Here is a 20,757-nt window from a genome sequence, read left to right on the forward strand (position 1 = left end):
GCCGACAGCGAGAGCCTGCGTGGGGCAGCTCGTGCCTCCATCCTGGTCGTCGAAGACACCTCCTGGTCCACGTGGCTGCAGAGTCAAGCGTCCACTCTTCACCTGATCGCGACGACAGCACCTGGTTCCTTCCTGGTTCCACACCGGTCACTGGCTAGTGACTTTGAACATTGTCCCCTCTGCTTTCAGGTCCTCTTCTTCACCGATCCACCCTTGGATCGTACCGGACATCTTCCTCCTGGTCGCCTGCAGCATCTTTCTTTCAGGCTCCATTGACTTCAACGCGAGAACCCGACACACTTTGACACCTATGCACCCGCAGCCCGTGGGTGAGGTAACAAGAGCATTTCGGTGCTCAAGGGTAGTTTAACTGTCCTAGTGTCCAGTTCCACAGTCGTTTTTGTCTTAACTAGTCAGGATTGTCCGTACTCACCTTTAACTTGAACTGTACTGTCCATAGACGTTGTTACCCATCTCACGTGTGAGTTCACACTCTGCACACGCGTTCTGTGGGCCTCCTATTACTTACCTAGTGTTAGTGTAGCGTGGTCCCAACGATCCTACAGCCTCTGGACAGCTCCATTCTTACTATCGACTTTCACATTCCACTTACTTAGTATATGGTTTGTCGTGCCCCTAGGGCACCATTGTAATTTTGTGCAACTTATCGTATTTTTCCTAAGAGATTGTCATGTGCTTAGCCCTCTGACCTCATAAAGAGTTCAGAGGTGTTTGTTATTAATAAATATACTGTTTATTTTCATAACAACCTGTGTGGTGTTCTTTCATCTGGTATTCAAGGGGTTATTTTGTGGTAAAACAGCTGGCTTCACATGCCAAAAGAGTTTAGCCTAACACTGCTTTGTCCATGCTACCATTAGGATAGCTGGTCTATAAGGTTGACTTACAACCAATCACCATAAGGGTTGTTTGGACTGATACAAGGTGATCACTAGAACTAGTGAGCATCATATATCAGGCCAACTTCTCACAGGAAGAATCAGCCTTTTTGGCTCAATCAAAAGACATATTCATGAAGGTAACCTGCAGGCCCAGAAAATCCAGTGGATCACATTCACCTGTGATAGTGGAGCACCACATTAGTGCTCATTGCATGCCCCACGAAGTCAGTATTATCCAGGCCAGCCCTGATAACATACTTTGCTTCACGCCGATTGGCCTGAATCGTTTGAGCCAGGGAGGACGAAGATCCACGGAGACCACTGGCAAGATCTCGCTAGCTATGTTCGAAAGTGCGTGTGTATAGCAACCTAATAGGCAGACCACGTTGACTGTTTATAATACCAAGCTGGAGGAAGAGAACGCCTGTTTTCTGAATGCCTCAATCTTTTTTGCTTCCCTGTCCGGAGGGGTCGTAGGGAATACATTAGGGTTAACCTTACTGGAGATAGCTTAGACCATCAAACTCTCAGGAGTCAGGTGATGTGTAAGAAAGCCAGAGTAGCCTGGCTTGGTCTAAGGCACCTAGCCACCTGCCTCTTTACTAGTGGGCAAAAGCAATGCTTTGCCCAAGTACCCACGAGGGTGTGAGGCAGGCCTCCTTAAAGGGAGTAAGGGCTAATCTATGTTAATACCATCATCATCACAATATGGGGGTAAATCATCTCCTTCATCATTGTGAGGCTGATCAGAATATGAACCGAAAAGGTGATGAAGCCTCAGAGGAAGGCCTTGCAGAAGAGGAAGAGTTTTGAATGAATCAGAAAGTAGTGGAGCTGGGTGTGCTGCAGTGGAGTCAAGGCGCGACCTTGATGGGGTCAAACTGAATCCTGCTCTTGGTAAGACACCGGAGTTTGCAAGGGGCTCAACTTCCAGTGCTGTTGTGATTGGTGTCTGGTGTCTGTGAAGAAAGAACCAGCATGGATCTTGAAAACAAAGTGCAAGTCAGAACTGGAGTTGTTGCCGAACCAGAGGTGGGTGCTAGGGGCACAGACGGGACAGAGATCTGATCCACTGCCAGTAACCCGACTGAGCCCCCTGCAGATTCTTGGGCCTGAAGGCGTGCCACTGGGAACCGGTATAGTACCAAACAAACACAGCATGGCGTCTTTTAGGCATTGACCTGTTGCAGCATTGCCAACAGCCCAGGGAAGTCAGGGAGCAATGGGACCAGCTGTGGTATTGCGGCATGACTGGTGATCAGGAGCGCGATTGGCTGAAACCTTGATATCCTCCAGACTTCTCTTTGGCCAGAGAGCGGCATGACGGGGTAGAGTTCTGCTTTGACTTCTTGACAGTCTTGTTGGAATTTGACTCATCGTAGGACTTCAGCAGCGAAGAGGACCGGTCACAGGAGTGGCCTGAAGTGTGCAAACGAGTCTCCATTCTCCTTGCTTGGAGCCGGACTTATGTGAGGTCCGAGACTTCTTTCGGTGTTCAGTGCCATACAACTTCAGATCACTGCACCGCCCAGGATCTCCTTAGGGTGCATGATGGCACAGTCTCCGCAAGTCTTGGAGTCGTGCCCTGAACCCAAACACCAGAGGCAGATTGCGCACGGATACGTCACTTACATCTGCTTCCAACATTCAATGCAAGGTCTAAACCCCGTGGTCTTCAGTATGAAAATCATTCACATGCACATTGGTAAAGAATTTCGAAGGAATCGATCAACTAAGAAAAGAAAGTGAAGCTCCTGATCTGCGTTCGAAGGTGCAGAAAGAAAGGAAAGGACACTTCTGTGCAGGGATGGTGCTTATTTGCAGCTCTACACTGTCACTACTCTGGTGGAATGAAGTCAACGTGGAGCCGCTGGAGTACTGCTGCGAAAGTGTCCAGATCTAGTTGAGCACCTGGAGAATAATCTGCTGGTGAGGAATCTGTGGTTAGAAGTATCCATCAGAAACGGCAAACACTGTTATAATGAGTGCAAAACATAGAAAAAGTATTGGAGCAGAACAGACCTATCGCACACAACTGCCAATCTTCACCACAGTGCTCCAGGTACCCAATCGCTTTGCCTTTATATCAGTCTTAACCTACACCGGAAGCACTCACCGCTCCTTCTGAGATACAGATGGCTTTGACAGAGCCCCCAGGCTGCTCCAGAGCCCTCTGCACGAACTCCGCCTCAGACGTCCTAAAGAAGTCAGTGACATCCACGATCTAGTGGAGAAGTCAAAGAAGAGGGTCAATGGGAGCAGGCATCCACTGGGGAAGATTAACAAAACAACATAGAAGACAGACTTAAGAACAACCACAAATATACTAACTTTTCCGCATGCATATGGTGATCTTAGAGTACTCCCCTATGTTTTATCTGTGCAAGGAGTGATGGAAGAACAACAGGCCTGCTTTTGTTTTGCCCAATCCCAGACCCTCTTCAGGTTTTTGTGTTATGTACCACCTACACTTCTTGATGCTTCAACAACTGCTCCATCTTACATTGGCTGTACAGAGGGCGGGCTATTCTCCATCTACTCCAAATGGCACACACTATCGCCACTTGAGATGGGAGATTCATCAAGAACTTACCACCCTATGACAGAGCATCTCTTCACCAAACTCCATCTGAATGCATGCATACCAATATGATTCTCTTGCGGCTTGCTAAGACTAAAACAATGACAGCCGAAAATACACTTTCCCCAAATATATGAAGACCGGAGTTAGAACACTAACTCCAAAATAGCTTGTAAATGGATACTTGGGAATGATTCAACGCCCAGCTTCTGCTCATGAGTAGAAAGACTGGAAATACGGTTATTTCTGAGAGGCACAGAAATACAGGTAACTTAAAAGGGTTACAATAGTAGATTCAAAATTAGAAAATAAAATGGTTTATAGTTCCAATTTTTACAGTAGTAATTTATTTTAATTAAAAAAAATATAGACCATGCTTCTATGCAGCTAACATTGTAAATTACACCTGGGCTTTATGAATTTTGAAGGTCGTCTTTGTGGCGATTTAGCAAGGTCAGAGGGGTATTTAGAAGTTTCCGAACGTGTTATAGTTTTGTGTGATAACCCACAAGAACAATGGCTGTATCTCTCCAAGCTGGAATTTTGTGAGCCTAGGGGGAAGTGCTGAAACTGCCAGTGGCCTAATGCGATTTAGCGGTCGCAGTGCTTTCCACATACTTATGTATTTGCTGCATTTGTACATAATCCATTCTGCAGCATAATTTCCTATTTTACCCAAAAAATGTGTTTCTAAATCAACCGGATCAAAAGAAACAAAAATACAGCACGATTTGTAGTGCAGGGAATGAAAAGGGGGGCCGCTCGGTCCTCCCGCTCACATGGAGGTGCGGCGCCCCCCCTCCCCCGGCCTCTCGATGGTGGGGCGTGTCGCGTGGTGATGACGCGCGCGGCGCGCCCCACCACCGATAGGTTGATGCCTTCCCCTTGACCCGGAAGCGGCTGGATAGCTTCCAGGGCATGGGGGCGGGACGACTGGGGGGCGGGTTGGCTGGGCCGGCGACCCTCTGGCGGGATAGCTGCTGACTCGCTCCCCGCAGACCTCGTCGCCCCACGCTCGGGGCTCCTAATTTTCTTTTTCCGTTTTTTCCATTTCAGGTCCCAGTGCCTCGTGGCCTCTAAGCAGTGGACAGATCCTGGGGGACGTCGGCAGCGCACCCAGGCAGTGCCTCTTCGTGGCTATCAGGATTAGATTAGGAGGATCGGCGGGCACAAGACTAAGGTATTTTGCGGGGCGGGGCTCGAGTGGCAGTCGGCAGGAGGAGCGCACTGCACCGTCAATGGGAAAGCGCGAGGTCCGTTTTACCTGGGGACCGGCAGTGTGTGCGATCCTGAATCAGCTGGCAACACGGTCGGGTCGATTAGGGCTTAGCACGCGCCCGAGCTTATGCTAACACGCTGATGGATTTGGTATTGTGAAAAGCAAAAGGGGGCGAAGCAGGATCCAGCAGGGCAGACACTGGATGGGAGACAAAAAGGAAGCCGCCGCCCTGCTGGACAACCTCGCCAACCTCGGACTCAAGCAACTGGTCAACACCCCCACCCACTATGCCGGCCACACGCTTGACCCCGTCTTCTCATCCAGCAAGCACATCACCTTCAGCCACGCCACCGGACTTCACTGGACCGACCACAGCTGCGTCCACTTCAGCTTCAGAAAAACCACGACCCACCGCCACCCGCAACAGGTTCCTCACAGGAGCTGGAGCAAGATCACCGCCGACCAGCTCACCACCTCCCTCAGCCAGAGCCCACCCGCCAGCACAACGGACCCCAACGAAGCAGCCCGCAACTTCACACAGTGGCTGACCGCCTGCGCCGACGACCTCGCACCACTGAAGAACCCTCCCAGCAGACCCAGAAGCAAGAAGGCCTCCTGGTTCACCAAAGAACTCAAGGACTCCAAGAAGAACTGTCGCACCCTCGAAAAAGCCTGGCTCCTCGACCAGACCACAGACAACATGACCGCCCTCAAAGACGCCACCCGCAAGCACCACCAGCTTATCCGCACAACCAAGAAGAATTCACTGAAAGAACGACTGGACAACAACGCCCACGACAGCAAGGAGCTCTTCAGCATCGTCAAGGAGTTTTCCAACCCCAGCACCGGCAACAACGACATCACTCCTTCACAGGATCTCTGCGACTCTCTCGCCTCGTTCTTCCACCGCAAGATCGCCGACATCCACAACAGCTTTGACACACCACCCACGCACCCAACCGTCGAATCAACGCCCCCCACCGCCACCCTCCGCACCTGGACCACGGTGACCACCGAAGACACAGCCCGCACGATGAACACCATCCACTCCGGATCTCCTACCGACCCCTGCCCCCACCACATCTTCAACAAGGCCGACTACATCATCGCACCCCAACTCCGGGACGTCATCAACACCTCCTTCAACACCGCCACCTTCCCGGAGAGCTGGAAGCACGCCGAGCTCAACGCCCTACTGAAGAAACCAACAGCGGACCCCACCGACCTCAAGAACTTCCGCCCCATCTCGCTCCTCCCTTTTCCTGCCAAAGTCATCGAGAAGACCGTCAACAGTCAGCTTGCAGCCTTCCTCGAGACGAACGGATCCCTCGACCCCTCACAGTCCGGTTTCCGAGCCAACCACAGCACCGAGACCGCCCTCATCGCAGCCACCGACGACATCAGAACCCTGCTCGACAACGGGGAAACAGCAGCCCTCATCCTTCTGGACCTCTCTGCAGTGTTCGACACGTCTGCCACCGCACTCTAGTCCATCGCCTCAGCAACATCGGGATCCAAGAGAAGGCACTGGAGTGGATCATCTCGTTCCTCGCCGGAAGAACCCAACGAGTCCGCCTCCCCCGTTCCAATCCAGGGCTGCCAAAGTCATCTGCGGCGTACCACAAGGATCATCACTCAGCCCCACCCTCTTCAACGTCTACATGAGACCTCTTGCAACCATCGCACGCCAGCACAACCTCAACATCATCACCTACGCCGACGACACCCAACTGATCCTCTCCCTCACCAGAGACCCCGCCACCGGCAGAACGAGCCTGCCCGAAGGGATGAAAAACGTCGCCGAATGGATGAAGAACAGCCGCCTGAAACTGAACTCAGACAAGACGGAAGTCCTCATCCTGGGACCATCGCCCTCCGCCTGGGACGACTCCTGGTGGCCCCCCGCCCTGGGCACCGCTCCCAAGCCAACCGACCACGCGCGCAACCTGGGCTTCATCCTGGACTCCTCCCTCTCGATGACCAGACAAGTCAACGCCGTCTCCTCATCGTGTTTCAACACCCTGCGCATGCTCCGGAAGATCTTCGATGGATCCCGACCGAAACCAGGAAGACGGTCACCCAGGCCCTCGTCACCAGCCGACTAGACTACGGGAACACCCTCTCACCCTCTACGCGGGAACCACAGTCAAACTACAGAAAGAACTCCAGCGCATACAGAACGCCTCCGCCCGACTCATCCTGGACATCCCCCGACGCAGCCACATCTCCGGCCACCTGAAGGACCTGCACTGGCTCCCCGTCAGCAAAAGGATCTCGTTCACGCTCCTTACCCACGTGCACAAGTCTCTCCACGACCTGGGCCCCAAGTACCTCAACGACCGCCTGACCTTCTACACGCCCACCCGTCAGCTACGCTCTACTAGCCTCTCCCTCGCCACCATACCACGCATCCGAAGAGCCACCGCCGGAGGAAGATCCTTCTCCTACATGGCAGCCAAGACGTGGAACTCCCTCCCCATCCACCTCCGGCTGACACAGGACCATCTCGCCTTCAGGAAACAACTCAAGACCTGGCTGTTCGAGCAGTAGCGGACCCCTCCCTAAAGCGCCTTGAGACCCTTCCGGGTGAGTAGCGCGCTATACAAATGGTATGATTGATTGATTGATTGGTGTGCACCGTTTATTTAAAGTGAATTTTGAATGAAAACGCTCAGTCTGGAGAGTGTTAGAATGAACAAGGAGATATAGTTCAAAGATAAGTCTCATACCTTTTAGTGTGGACAGCCCTCACAGGCCAGGGTTCGAATCCTGCCAATGCTGTAGATTTATTCCAAGGTGGGAAATTTTCAAGCGGGGAATATTTCTTTAACAGAACTAATGAAAAGTATATTTAAGGTTTGAATATAGTAAAGCCTGTGCTGTAGGTTCAGACATATTGTTGTGCCTGGATAAGTCATTAAGACTCTGTTGTTTCAAGTTCTATGGTCCGGAGCACCGCTAGTGTGTGCTTAGTGCCCTGGTAACATCTGTTGATACGAAGCTGGTGCATTTTTATTAACATTTGTTTCCCCCTAGGAAGCTTGATTGTGGTGCTTCTTGATTCGGGTGCTTCATCCTGTGCAGTCAACAGATCCCGTGCGCTGAGGACGGCATCGGACAAGGGACACGCAGGAGATCGGTGGTAAGGGGAGTGAGGCAGGCCTGCATTTCATTGCTTCTGGAGGGCCGCCGGGCTTGAGCCCTTCCTACAAGGGGTTGGCGCTCGCCCACACGCTAAGACTAGCTCGTGTGTTTGCGGTCACAGTTGCATGGTGCTTACGGCCATCTTCACATCCCCCATCAAAAAAGAAGGTACAAGTGCACACGTGCACTCAAGGACTTGATTAGGCTGGGAGTAGAGTGCGCTGGGTATTTTGTGTTAGAATGCCAGGCCCACGAGTCAATAAGAGTGCAGTCAAGAAGAGTGCTCACATGGAACTGATGTTGCAAACTATGATGCGTAAAATGACCGCGATGGATAGGCGCCTTGGGAAAATAGACGAGCTAGGGAGGAGTGTGGCAGAAATTAATGAGTGGTTGGATGGCCCTACAGGACCACCAGTCAGGCCGAGAAGGATTATTAACCCGCCATTACCCAGAGGTGATTTTGTCACTCCCCCTAAAAGGGGCACGTCCAAGAAAAAGGGAGGCACAGTGCCCAGGAACACTGCTGAAGGAGAAGGAACACCAGTGGTAGTACCTATGGATACTCCCTTGCCTATGGATACCCCCTTAGTGCCCCCAATTCCACCGGCGGTCCCAGCTCCTGTCAATCCAGCAATGCCGGTGGCCCCACTCGGGGTCATTGCCCCTGTCACCCCCGTGACCACTGCCCCCATCCCCGTCGGGGTACTAACACCACGGGCCAGCTCTGTCCCGGCGGAACTGGCATCCCAGATAGCTGCAGTTTTACCCTGGTTACAGTTGGGTGGGGTGTTGCCATCTTCCCAGGATCATTCGGCGGAAGCCTTGAAACTGGTTGAGATGATTAAGTTGGCCAGGGCGAGTGAAGGGGCACCATTGGCTCCAATTCCTTCCCACACAGGTTCCTCCATCGAGCAGACGGCTAAGAAGGATGGTGCTACATCACAAGTCAGTGACAGTGGTAAGGAGGTGGCTTTGCCATTACTAGAGGATGCTGCTATACCCTCTAGGAGGGAGAATCTGGCCCAACATGTTTCTCAGGCTGTGAAAGAGATGATATGGGCAGGCAAATATATCAACATTTTCGCTTTACTACTTGATAATAGGGAACTTGAATATGCTAAGTCACAAAAGGAATGGATGTTGCCCAGCGAATGGAGAACAGAGCTGGTTAAGTTCAGAGTAGAGGAGACATTTATTAACTGAATGAGGGCCTTTTCCGTATTCAGTGCCATTACTGCTGAAAAGTCACCCAATTTACACGCAGAAATGGCCTGCTACCAGAGCAGGATTGCAATGTGGAGCGAGAAACACGTGGGGGACGGGTGGAAGGAATATGACATTGCGTTCAGGAAAGCTAAATAATTCAATCCCTCTTTAACATGGGATATGGTAGATTCCCTATCATGGTACAGCCAGATAACTGGGGGATCAGCAGCGATGGGGGCGACTGGTGCGCAGAAAATATACCCGTCTAGGCCCCAACAGCCCTTTCGGCATGCGCAAGGAAGTGAGGTGCCAGGAAAGGGTAAGGGTTGGGGGGATAAAAAGGGCGTATGTTGGGATTTCAACAAACGGTCCTGCACTAGGGCAGCGGGCACATGTAAGTTTAAACACGCCTGTGGCTTGTGTGGGCACCCCTCACACCCCGAGACTTCCTGCAGATTTAAGGGTGGCAACCAGGGGGCCAGTGGGAGAAGGAAACCTGAATAGACAAGAGGGGGGTTTAATATCACACACTCCCATTGATGTCATGGCAATGATTCCCTGGCTGAACAGATACCCAGATCACACAGCGGCTAAATTACTTCAGGAGGGTTTTTCTCGGGGTTTCAGGATACCTGCAGGAGGGTACTCAGGCAAAAGTGAGTGTAGGAACCAACTGTCAGTGAAGCATAACCCAGGGGTAGTGGCTGCAAAAATTGAGAAAGAATTACGCCTGGGTAGGATAGCCGGTCCCTATGATGAGGTGCCAGTGCGCAACTTTGTTTGTTCCCCACTTGGTGTTGTCCCCAAAAAGGAGAAAGGCGAGTTTAGACTCATTCATAACCTCTCAGCCCCAAGGGGGGCATCCTTGAATGATGCTATAGATGAGAATGTCTGCAGTGTAAAATATGCCTCTTTTGACCAAGCGGTGGAGTTGCTTAGGGGCCTGGGTCCAGGGGCTTTGATGGCCAAGTCTGACATAGAGTCGGCATTTCGTCTCCTCCCGGTGCACCAGGCTGATCACCACCTTTTGGGTTTCAAGTTTGTTGGGAAGTATTACATGGACAAATGCATGCCTATGGGTTGTTCTATCTCTTGTGCCTATTTTGAGACGTTCAGTTCCTTCTTGGAATGGGTAATGAAGCAGGCAACCGGGCATCAACAGGTCATGCACTATCTGGATGACTTTCTCTTCCTGGGCAAGGCTGGGTCTCAGGAGTGTGCGCTTGCACTGCAGGAATTTTGTGTGCTTATGCGGACTCTTGGGGTCTTGCTGGCGCCAGGAAAGACAGTGGGTCCAGCTACTTGCTTAGAATTTCTGGGCATAGAAATAGACTCTGTGGAGGGTTGTTTCAGACTCCCAAAGGAGAAGGTGACAAAATTCAAGGCGGCACTACGCGCGTGCCTGGCCAGAGAGAAGGTCTCTTTACAACAGCTCCAGGAAACAGTGGGCCAATTGAATTTCGCGTTGAGAGTGATACCAATGGCTCGCCCCTTTTCTCGCTCAATTGTGCAGGCAATGAAAGGTCTGCGAGAAAAACACCACCGCACTAGACTGTCACTTGAGGTTCGCCAGGACATGCAAATATGGATGGCATTTCTGGAGGGCTTCAATGGCAGGGTTGTGTGGTCCGGCCCCCACACTACTTCAGCAGAGTTAGGTTTATGGACTGATGCTGCTGGAAGTGTGGGGTTTGGCGCCATCCTGGGAAACAAGTGGGTCACCCACAGGTGGCCGGACGACTGGGTGGACAGTGAGTTGACAACAAACATTGGCTTTCTGGAGCTGTTCCCCATATGGGTTGCATTGATGGTCTGGCCAGATAATCTGCGCAACAAATCAGTGATATTCTGGTCAGACAACATGACAGTGGTGGAGTGTATTAATCAACAAGCCGCACGCTGTAGGTTCATACTCCGCCTCTTGAAGGAGATAGTGTTAAGATGCTTGAAATTGAATGTTATATTCAGGGCAAAACACGTGCCAGGTGTCCTTAATAATGCAGCGGATGCACTCTCTGGCAAAAAAATGCAGGTATTCAGGGAGCATCTTCCTACAGCAGAACCGACACCGACACACTTCCCGTCAACACTCTGGCGGATTGGTGCCTCAAATTACAGGACCTCGTGCTGCTAGCTTAGCCCCCAAGACAAGAACAGCATATGAAGGGGCGTTTGGTTCATATTGTACTTTCTTGGGGCGAGACTGGGAATCCAAATGGGCTCTGGAGAATAGTTTTGCAGATTATCTAAGTAGATTGCACCAGGAGGGTCACTTAGTGGCAACAGCTAACAGGCATAGGGCAGCGGTCTCCTTCTACGCACAGGCAAAGGGAGTTAAAGACCCAACTAATAGCTTTCTGGTGCGTAAGGGATTGAGTGGTTGGCGCCGCCTACAAGGCAGCACAGCAGACACTAGGAAACCAATAGGCTTGGGGAGGTTAATGGCATTACTGCCTGCACTGCATGATGTCTGTAGTTCAGACTGGGAGACACAATTATTCAAAGCAGCCTTCACATTGGCCTTCTATGGGGCTCTGAGGCTGAGCGAGTTGGTTGCTGCCTCCAAGGCAGATAGGCAGGGTGGTATTCAGTTCCTGAACACAACAATACAGGGAGACACATTGTGGGTGACAATCTTGAGATCAAAAACTGATCAGGAGGCGCGGGGGGAGACTGTGGTACTGCACAGGGCAAGAGCCAATCCTTGCTGCCCGGTACACCATGTGGAGACTTTCATCAAGCAGCGAGATGGGTTGTTGGGCGGGCCCCTTTTATTGCACGCTGACGGTACCCCTTTAACTAAATACCAGTTCAGGAGAGTCATGGAGTTGGCTATAACCAGGGTGGGCTTTGACCCAAAGGAATTTGGCACACACTCCTTTAGGATAGGCACAGCCACTGAGGCAACCACAAGGGGTCTGCAGGTCAACAGTGTTAAGAGAATTGGGAGATGGTCATCCAATTGCTACAAACGTTATGCGCGGGTACACATGTTGTAAAGTACCTAGAGCTTTGCTGACATTAGGTTGTTTTTTCTGGTTTGTAGTTTCTTCGCTCTGTGACGCAGGCGGGGGACTCGCTTCGGGTCATCATCAAGATTCATCGGCGACTCATCGCGGCGTGGACAACCACGAACACAGGACGCGGTCAGGCAGGGATTGGATTGTTGGTCATTCATATGTGAATCGTGCTAAACATGTCTTTTTTGCAGGCAAGGGTAGAAGGGAGCTAGAGCACAAAGGATTGTCCATTTCCTTCTTTGGGAGGGGGGGGGTCTCTGCCTCAGTCAATTTCGGGGATTCTTTGCAGAGTTGGTCGCCCAACAGGCTACACCACCGGCGGTGGTAATTCTTCACCTGGGAGGGAATGACCTTGCTAGACTAGGTAGAAGGGTCCTCCTGGAAGAAATCATCTCAGCAGCAGGTTGGGTGAGGAGGGTTTGCCCTGACTGCACAGTAGTTTGGTCTCAGCTGATACCGCGGCTGCAGTGGCGTGGGAGCAATTCCGTCAGGGCATTGAATCACTCGGTAAAGAGGATCAATACCAAGTTAGAAAAACTCTTCCGAACCACGCACTTACAGACCATCCCGCATGGGACCATTTGGGGGGATGATTTGTACTTACAAGATGGGGTCCATTTGACTGAGGCAGGGAATGCAATCTGGTGCGATAATATCCTAGCTTGGTTGAAAGGTTTGTGAGGGATGACCTTCAGGTAGGAGTGGTTGGGGGGGCCAAATCGTCGGGAAACAATGCTGGCCTGTGGCGGTAAGGTCATGATCGGTGAGCAGCAATTTAAGGTCCTAGGGGGGGTGTCACCATCCACGGAGGGGACGGCCCAGGGGGAGGGGCTACTGGTCCCTCCTAGAACTTCAGGGGCAGGTATATCCGCTAGCTGCTAAAAATGAAGGGGGAGGGAGTCACGCTTTCCTTAGGCCACTAGCCACCCCGCACATACACCATGACGTCAGCATATGACGCAGAGTGTAAGGGCCCTCCTTGTTGGTTAAATGGAGTTCAGGATGCCGACGGGGTAGGCGGTCCCCTGTCGCGCATGCGCACCTGTAGGTAAGGGCGTGGTTAGTAGGACTTGACACCGGTTAGCGACCTTGCCGTCAGGGCCTGAAATGTTAGAATGCAAAATTCAGGTAGGATGTTAGATTCGGATAGGAAACACGCTGTATTAGACTTTTTGTTAAGGTTAGCCTTCAATACTTGTCTTCAATACTGTAAATCTAATGTCTGGAATTTTGTTATTCTAACATATTGATGTCATGTTGATATTCATACTTTTATTGTTTTGTATAATAAATACGGTCGGCGGGTCCCTGACCCCCTGCCTTCCAAAGACAATTTGCTTAGGTCAATTCTTCAAGGTGTGGTGTGGGAAGCTGGGAGGGGCGGGTAGCCAGTCACGGACCATAAGGTTCTTCGCAAAAAGTCAACTGGTCACTTTTTAATTTCCTTATGCTGTATTTGAGTCTTAAACTGTTACTAATGAGTGTTAAGTGTAAAAAAAAAAGACAACATAATACAGTATTTATGTCACAAATTGTACTGCATAATTTGCCTTTCACCTTAGCTGCATGATTTAGTCAATCTTGCTGTATGATTTGGTCCCCCCCTGTTACATAATTCCAGAGGCCCTGACAATGATACACTCCCGTGTATTAGTTATTGGAAACACCCTCTTAGAAATAGGGTGTTTCTTGCCTATCGACGCCACCTGGTGACACACTTTGGTACTGCCCTCTTGGAACAAATCCGTAACAGTGTCTTAATATACCTTTCTTGTAACCTGCTCTACTGTCTACTGGATTATCTATATACTAGGATCATACTTCCATTACAACACTGACCTTATTACACAACTATTACACAACTAGCTACCCATTAACAGACACTGCTCTCTTTTCAACAGTGCTATGTATGGCCCTTAGGAAGCTCAATCTCCCTGCTTTTGAAGTTCCCCATTATCCTGTGCCCTGCACACTCTAAGTGGACACCGCTAAGTACTGCTGCCCCGCCACACCAACCTGATCAGTTGCGGGGATAGCCTGCAGCCCCGTTTTTGATGTCCGGCCTAGTGACGTGAGCTGCAGCCCGTTCTGCCCAGGTTTTTCTCCCAGCTGGAGGACTTCCAAAGGAGATCCTCTGTGGGGTTCATGAGGGGGTCGCATGAGGGGCGTGGAAGACTCAGTGTGGGGTCGGCGCTCCCCTCCAGGAGAGCCACTGACGACAGCCATGTGACCCATCCCTGCAGTCCAATCTGGGCCTTGATGCTGACCTTCTGGGGATGAGCGCCTGGGCCTGCGCTGCCTGGTGTCTACGAAGGTCTTCCTGCTGCACCTCACCACAGGGTCCCCATGAGATACTGCTAGTGCCCCGGCGACCAAATGTGGAGGTCCGTGTTGAGCCATAGTGGCCTTGGAGGGGGGTCTGCACATTACTCTCCTCACTACTCTGCAGACCGAGGTGCAACAACTTAAAGAGCAGGTCTCTCAACTGCATGCTGTCTCCAACACCCAGGAGCACTGAGTAGAGGATGCAGAGTGACATTTGCGAAGGAACAACCTGTGCCTGTTGGGCTTCCCTGAGCAGGTGGAGGGCCAATCTGCTGAATGTTTCCTGGACCATTGGGTGAGACATGTATTGTGCCTCAAAAACTTGTCTGATTTCTTTGTTACTGAAAGAGCGCACAGGGCCCTGGTACTGATCCCTCCACCAGGTGCCCCTCCAAGGGCGTTCATCTGTAAACAAACAATATACCCCGATTATACTCAGAAGGAGCAGGAGAGGCACAAGTCTTTTCAGGAGGTAAAGAGGTTCCACTTCTTTGAGCAGCCCAAGGAAGTCCGGTCTTGGCTGGATGTGTCTGATGTTCGCCCTTCTTGCGACTCTGATCCCTTCCATACTTGGAACAGTCGAAGAGGGCATGAGCGGCCTCGCCCCAGTGAGGACACTGGATCATCAACAGGAGGCACTGGCCGCATTGTGGACCGGAACGATGGTACAATGGATGCTGCCGAGCTGGCTACCCAGCGCATACCAGACACACTGTTGAGCGAGGCCATAACGGAGGATGGTACACTGGAGGCTCAATCTCAACTCAGTAACATTGTTCATGACACGATTTCATCCCAAGGGGTCTGAGTGGGGCACTTCTTTTTCCTTTCCTTTCTTCCTGAGGGCATATTGCTTACCTAAAGGAGACTCAGTTCAGTTCAGTAATCTTTATTTTGAAGAATAAAAAATCCTCATAAAAATACATTACATAATAAAATTTCATTATATAACATTTCTGAACTTTTGGTACATTAAAACTGTGGGGAGGGGAGGGTGCAATTCATAAGGAGAATCTGGTTATTTACAAAGATACATTAATTTCTTGTATTTCTCAATCTTACGGCTACTTTTAAAAAGCTTAAAATGGCACATAAAGTATGAGTATCACTCGCTTTCTGTAGGAAAAACAGTGCAGCTCTTGCGTGGCGAAATTTCTGTTTCCTAAGAATGTCAACCAAAAACAAACGCCTAGGATTTCTATAAAATGAACATAAAAGTACAAAATGAAGGGTGTCCTGCGGAGACCTATTGTCGCAGCCGCAGGCACCCTTCTGCTCAATTGTTACAGTAAAACCAGCGGGGTAAGCTAAGATGTTAGGTAACAAATTGAGCCTAAAACGGCACATTAAAAATCGGTCATTCTGGCTGTACATCAGAAACAGATATGGTTCCATTCCCACCCCATTTCTTACAAGGCCATGAGCTGCTATTGATTTCTTTACAGGGCCAAGACCACTTCTAACAGATTCAAATTTTTCTAGGAGCAATTTTTTCACCCTTAATTTACAACTGCTCGAAATCAAAGACGGGTCACTAAAAAGTTGGCACTGGTCAATATTCATAAAAGAATCTTTCAAATATTTTAGCCAAGGAATTTGTAGGCCCTTATCCCTTTGCAAGCAGTCCAAGGCAATTTCCCTGCTCAAAGATGCCTCCGGGTTGGTCCAAATTCTAATCCATGCTATAATTGGCCTCAGCTTAACGTAGTCTGAGATGTATGGCATCCCCAGTTCAGCATGGGCAATTTCGGCAGCGGTGGAATGTGGGATTTTCAGGATTCTGCGGAAAAACTTGTCTTCCTCTAGTTGTAGTTGCTTGCAGTCCCTGAAACCCCACACCTCCGCACCATACAAGGCTTTTGCTGTGCTAATTGAGCCATATAGCGCCATTATTTGTTCTGGACACCAGCGCCCCAGCCTACGAGCAAAGCCTAATATAGCACCATTTGAGGAGACTAACTTGGTACAATGTTCCTCGAGGAGTTGGCTAAATTGAATGTCACCATCAAATAGGAGGCCCAGGTAGGGAAAAGTCTTTACTTTACCCAAGGTATGTGACCCTATCTTAAACACACACTTATTTGCGGGTTTTTTGCCAGCCACCATAACAAAAGATTTATTTAGATTAACAGATAGGTCTAGGTCGGCCATAAACTTAACAAAACCATCCACCAGAAGTTGCAGGGCCCTCGGGGTTCGGGCCAGCAGGACCGCGTAATCCGCGTACAATAGTACTGGGATTTGACGCGGTCCTACTTTGGGGCAATCCACATCTAGGGCAATAAGGGCACTCTCTAGGGCATTGATGTAGAGCGAAAAGGGGCGAGTATGCACCCTTGCCTTACTCCTCCTGAGCATAAAAATTGGTCAGTACGCCTTCCCTCTGGGCTAAAACGGACCCTGGCGGTAGTGTTCCAGTGCAACTCTTTCAATATATTTATCAACCCCACATCAATGCCTAACTTGTGCATCATGGCCCACAGTTTAGTCCTATTGACATTGTCAAAGGCCGCAGCCAGGTCCATAAATCCAATATAGACCGTGCCCTTGCTGGCTTTTGTATATTTAGCAGTTAAGAGGTACAAATTCAGGCACTGGTCACTGGTTGATTTGCCGGCTCTGAACCTGTACTGTATATCAACTATTGTTTGATGCTCCTCTGTCCACTCCATAAGCCGATTTAGGATCACTCGACCTAAAATTTTGGCCGAGACAGCAATGAGCGAAATCGGCCTGTAGCATTTTGGATCGTCCCTGGTCCCTTTCTTAAAAATGGGTACGATCAATGTAGTGGACCAGGAGCGTGGTAGCCCAGATTTGATAGCCGCATTTAAAACCCTGGTTAAGATTGGGGCCCATAAGTCTATATTGCCTCTATATAGGTCCGGTGGGGTTCCATCTGGACCAGGGGCTTTATTCGGGCTCAGCCCACGGATCGCATTTGTTATCTCCTCTAAAGAAAGGATTATTTCACCACTCCGGGTACCCTCCCATTCACCCTCCTGAATTGCTAATTTAGACTTATTGTATAGACCTTGGAAGTGTGTGACCCATTGATCTGGCAGAATGTTGGTGCTAATCACCGGGGCGGAGTTATCTGTGAAACAGGGCCTATTTACAATTCTCCAGAATTCTGCAAAGTCCCTGTTTTCTCCCGCCTCTCTCAGGTCTGCCCATACTTCTGCTTGTAGGACGTTCTTCCTCTCCTTTACTTTAGTTCTATAAACTGATCTACAATTAGCCACTTCAGCCTTAGCCCTTGGCTTAGCTTTGAGGCAAGCTTTTAGGTTCCTTAAAGCTTTGGAACAGCTCATGTCGAACCACCTTGGTTGCTTGGAATCCTTTCTCGGATCTTCTGTTTCCAACAATTTATCCACTAGGTTTGTCAAGGATGCTAATTCTGGTCCTTTTATTCGGGGGTTCAAACAATCTTCAACCTGTTTTCTCCTTTTTGAACTAATGTTTTGTAAAACTCATGGGGATTTATCCTCGCCCACTTTAGTCGCCTCCCCTGGTCTGTTGGCTGAAGGCTAGTGTCCCCGCGTTTAAACTTACCCCCCCCCCCCCCGATAGTGTGTAACTAAAGGTGCTCCATTTAGTTCTGACCTTAGCGATTCTATTTTTGGCAAAGGAGGATATCAGTATGTAGTCTATAATAGTGGAGCACCCTCTTCCTTTGAACGTTGGAACATATGTGCCCTCTATCTCTGGGCTTGTTAAATCAATAGTATGTGCTAGTGAGTGGGTTTCTATTATTGTATTTAATTTTATGCCCTCATGGTTATGTTCAAAATGTGGCCCCAATGTGAGACTCAACTTTCGAAAGGAGAAGTGGATAAATTAGCTAAAATATGGAGGGACCTAACATATAGTGCCAATTACTCAAACTTCTCCTGCGGGGTACTCCTTTGGATTGCTCTAGGAGTTACCGTTGCACTTTCCTGCATGGAGGCGGATGTGGAAGGGAGGCACCAACTGATTCAGGGCAGGCTCACCAGGGAAGAGATGGTTTTAGTTAACTCATATGGCCCAATATAGACGACAAAACCTTCTACCCGAAGGTATGGGAAGTTATTGCACTGGCTTTCAACTGAAGGGTACACTGGGTGGGGGACTTCAATTGTGTGGCAGACAGTGCCCTTGATACGCACCTACTGCAACAGCGTAGCAAACCTAAAACGATCACCGTGCTTTGGGACATCACTGAGCACTTGGTATTTTGCAATATCCGGAGAGCTCTCCACCCCTTATCTAAAGACTATATCTGTTATTTACTGACACAGGGTATTTATAGCAGACTCCACCGTATCCTAGTGACTGCCTCACTGGGCCGCAGTATTCTTGCTGTGTCAAATCTCTCCCGCTATGTAACTGATCATGTCCCTGGTTGCTGTGAAACTGAATGGGGGAGGGTGGGTTGGGCAGACGCCAATGACTTGGAGGTTATCTCCTGAAAGATCACAAAGGAAGAGAAATTCTGGTAGGTGTACTGATGGAATTCTTTGACCTAAATGGGTCCATGACTCATTTGCGGGCGACTGAGTAGGAGGCTATGAAGGCATAACAGAGAAGTGGTTTTGGCCTCTCATGTCGGGTGCATCGAACTCTTCAAGCCGCGCTCCTCAAGAGAGAGGAACTGGTGCACGTTTAGTGTCTACCTAAGGCAGGTGAGTATGGGTGGCAGGAGGAATTGCGAGTTTTACGACTGGACTCAGAGTATTAGGATAGGCTCAAGAAGTATACTCTTACATCATATCAGCAACTTCTCCATAGGGAGGCAGACAGATCCAGGTGCCTCCTTGCATGGATTTTTCAGAAGGAGATATCCCGCCTCGTCATTCTACACCTTTGGTCTCTTTAGAGACCTGAGGTTATACACCGGGGTAAAGTGGACGCCTTTAGAGCAGGTGCATCTTGACTTGGCCTCGTCTGCACAGGCATGTGTCTGATCCTTCCTGGCCTCTTTACCGCTCCCGCTGCTGGGAGACTTTGCTGCTCGCTATTCGGATGCTGCCCTGGGTTGCATATTTGCAAATTTAAGATAAAAACAAAATTTACATAGGGATTAGCACTTTAGCTCGGTTTTGATAGGATAAATCATTTAAATACTTAAATTCGTCTAGCTCTGTACCTTTTATGTATTCGTATTTTTGTGTTACGTTTTTTGCCAATTTTTATTCCCTTTTCTTAAATTTCCAAGAGTCTGTATGAGGAGCATTTTATAGTACCTTTTATCCTGCTTATTGTCATATAAGATTCATGTGCTTACTTCGTTTATGGTACTTTAAAACCGAAATAAAGACTTTTGATGATGAGCAATAGCTGAATTTCTAGGCTGCCGAAGCCCGATTAGTATCCATCAGATCCTTCTGTCTACAGACCGCTCACAATGATTACTATGACACTAAAGTACTCTGAAAAGCCCTTTCCTTCGGTTGCGACCGGTTATTACTCGCTTAGTCCATAAGGATTAGTGCAGTTTCATACCAGGTCTTATTACTTCCATGAACCTACGGTGCCTGATGCACGTCTTGCATGAAGTGGAAGATAGAGATGAAGAATTAACACTAGTATACATAGACATAGCCAAAGCTTTTGGCACAGTTAAATGGAACTACCTTATGCAGGTGTTGAAGGCTATGGGGTGTGGGGCATACTTTTGACCCTGGGTACGCCTCCTGTATACATGACCCACAGCCAGAGTGCGTGTGGGTAGGCTGTGCTCTGGCTTGTGGGAGGTAAACTGGGGCAAGCAACAGGTCTGTCTGCTGTCACCCTTCCTCTTTGAGATCACGTTGGAGCCCCTTGCAGTTTAGAGCCCTCAGAATATGGCCGAATGGGTGATTAAGGTGGGACAAGTCACTCACTTGGTGTCCCTATATGCTGACTATACGCTCTTTTATCTCTCATCTCTTCTACGATCTCTTCCCTTCCTGTTGTCTTACTTTACCGCATTTGGGGAACTGTCCAGTTTTAAACTCAACTATGGAAAGTCACTAGTTTTTCCTCTGGGATCTATGGCTATTTGTGAGCCGGGCACCTTGCAGCTTGTGCATCTCCACTGGGAATCGGACTCCTTCCGGTACCTGGGAATGATTGTGGCCCATATGCAGCAGTAAGTATGCAGCATAATATAGGGATGGCAACTCCAGGCCTTCACTTAACAGTGCAGTTTGGGAATTCCCTACAGCGCTCTCTCTCATGGGTTGACTGGAAGTTGCGAAGGTGGTGTTTTTACCCTGTTGCCCATACATTATCCAGTACTCATTTGACATTCTACACCGAGCGGTCTTTCCTAAGTTACGTTCCCTCCTGACCTCGCCAATCTGCCCTGCGGACAGAGCAGGGTAGCCAGAA

General features: G+C 49.6%; 1 protein-coding gene across 2 annotated transcripts in view; it reads right to left on the minus strand.

The window, feature by feature from the left end:
- DARS2 (aspartyl-tRNA synthetase 2, mitochondrial) overlaps positions 1–20,757 on the minus strand; it is a 257,150-nt gene that overhangs the window by 66,506 nt on the left and 169,887 nt on the right. For both annotated transcript variants that reach the window (XM_078641810.1, XM_078641802.1), the window contains one exon: positions 3,019–3,126. In XM_078641810.1, coding sequence (XP_078497936.1) covers positions 3,019–3,126 — 108 coding nt within the window. The remainder of the gene's footprint in view (positions 1–3,018; positions 3,127–20,757) is intronic.

The sequence above is a fragment of the Lissotriton helveticus genome, chromosome 1_1, assembly GCF_964261635.1.
Source record: "Lissotriton helveticus chromosome 1_1, aLisHel1.1, whole genome shotgun sequence".
Taxonomy (NCBI): domain Eukaryota; kingdom Metazoa; phylum Chordata; class Amphibia; order Caudata; family Salamandridae; genus Lissotriton; species Lissotriton helveticus.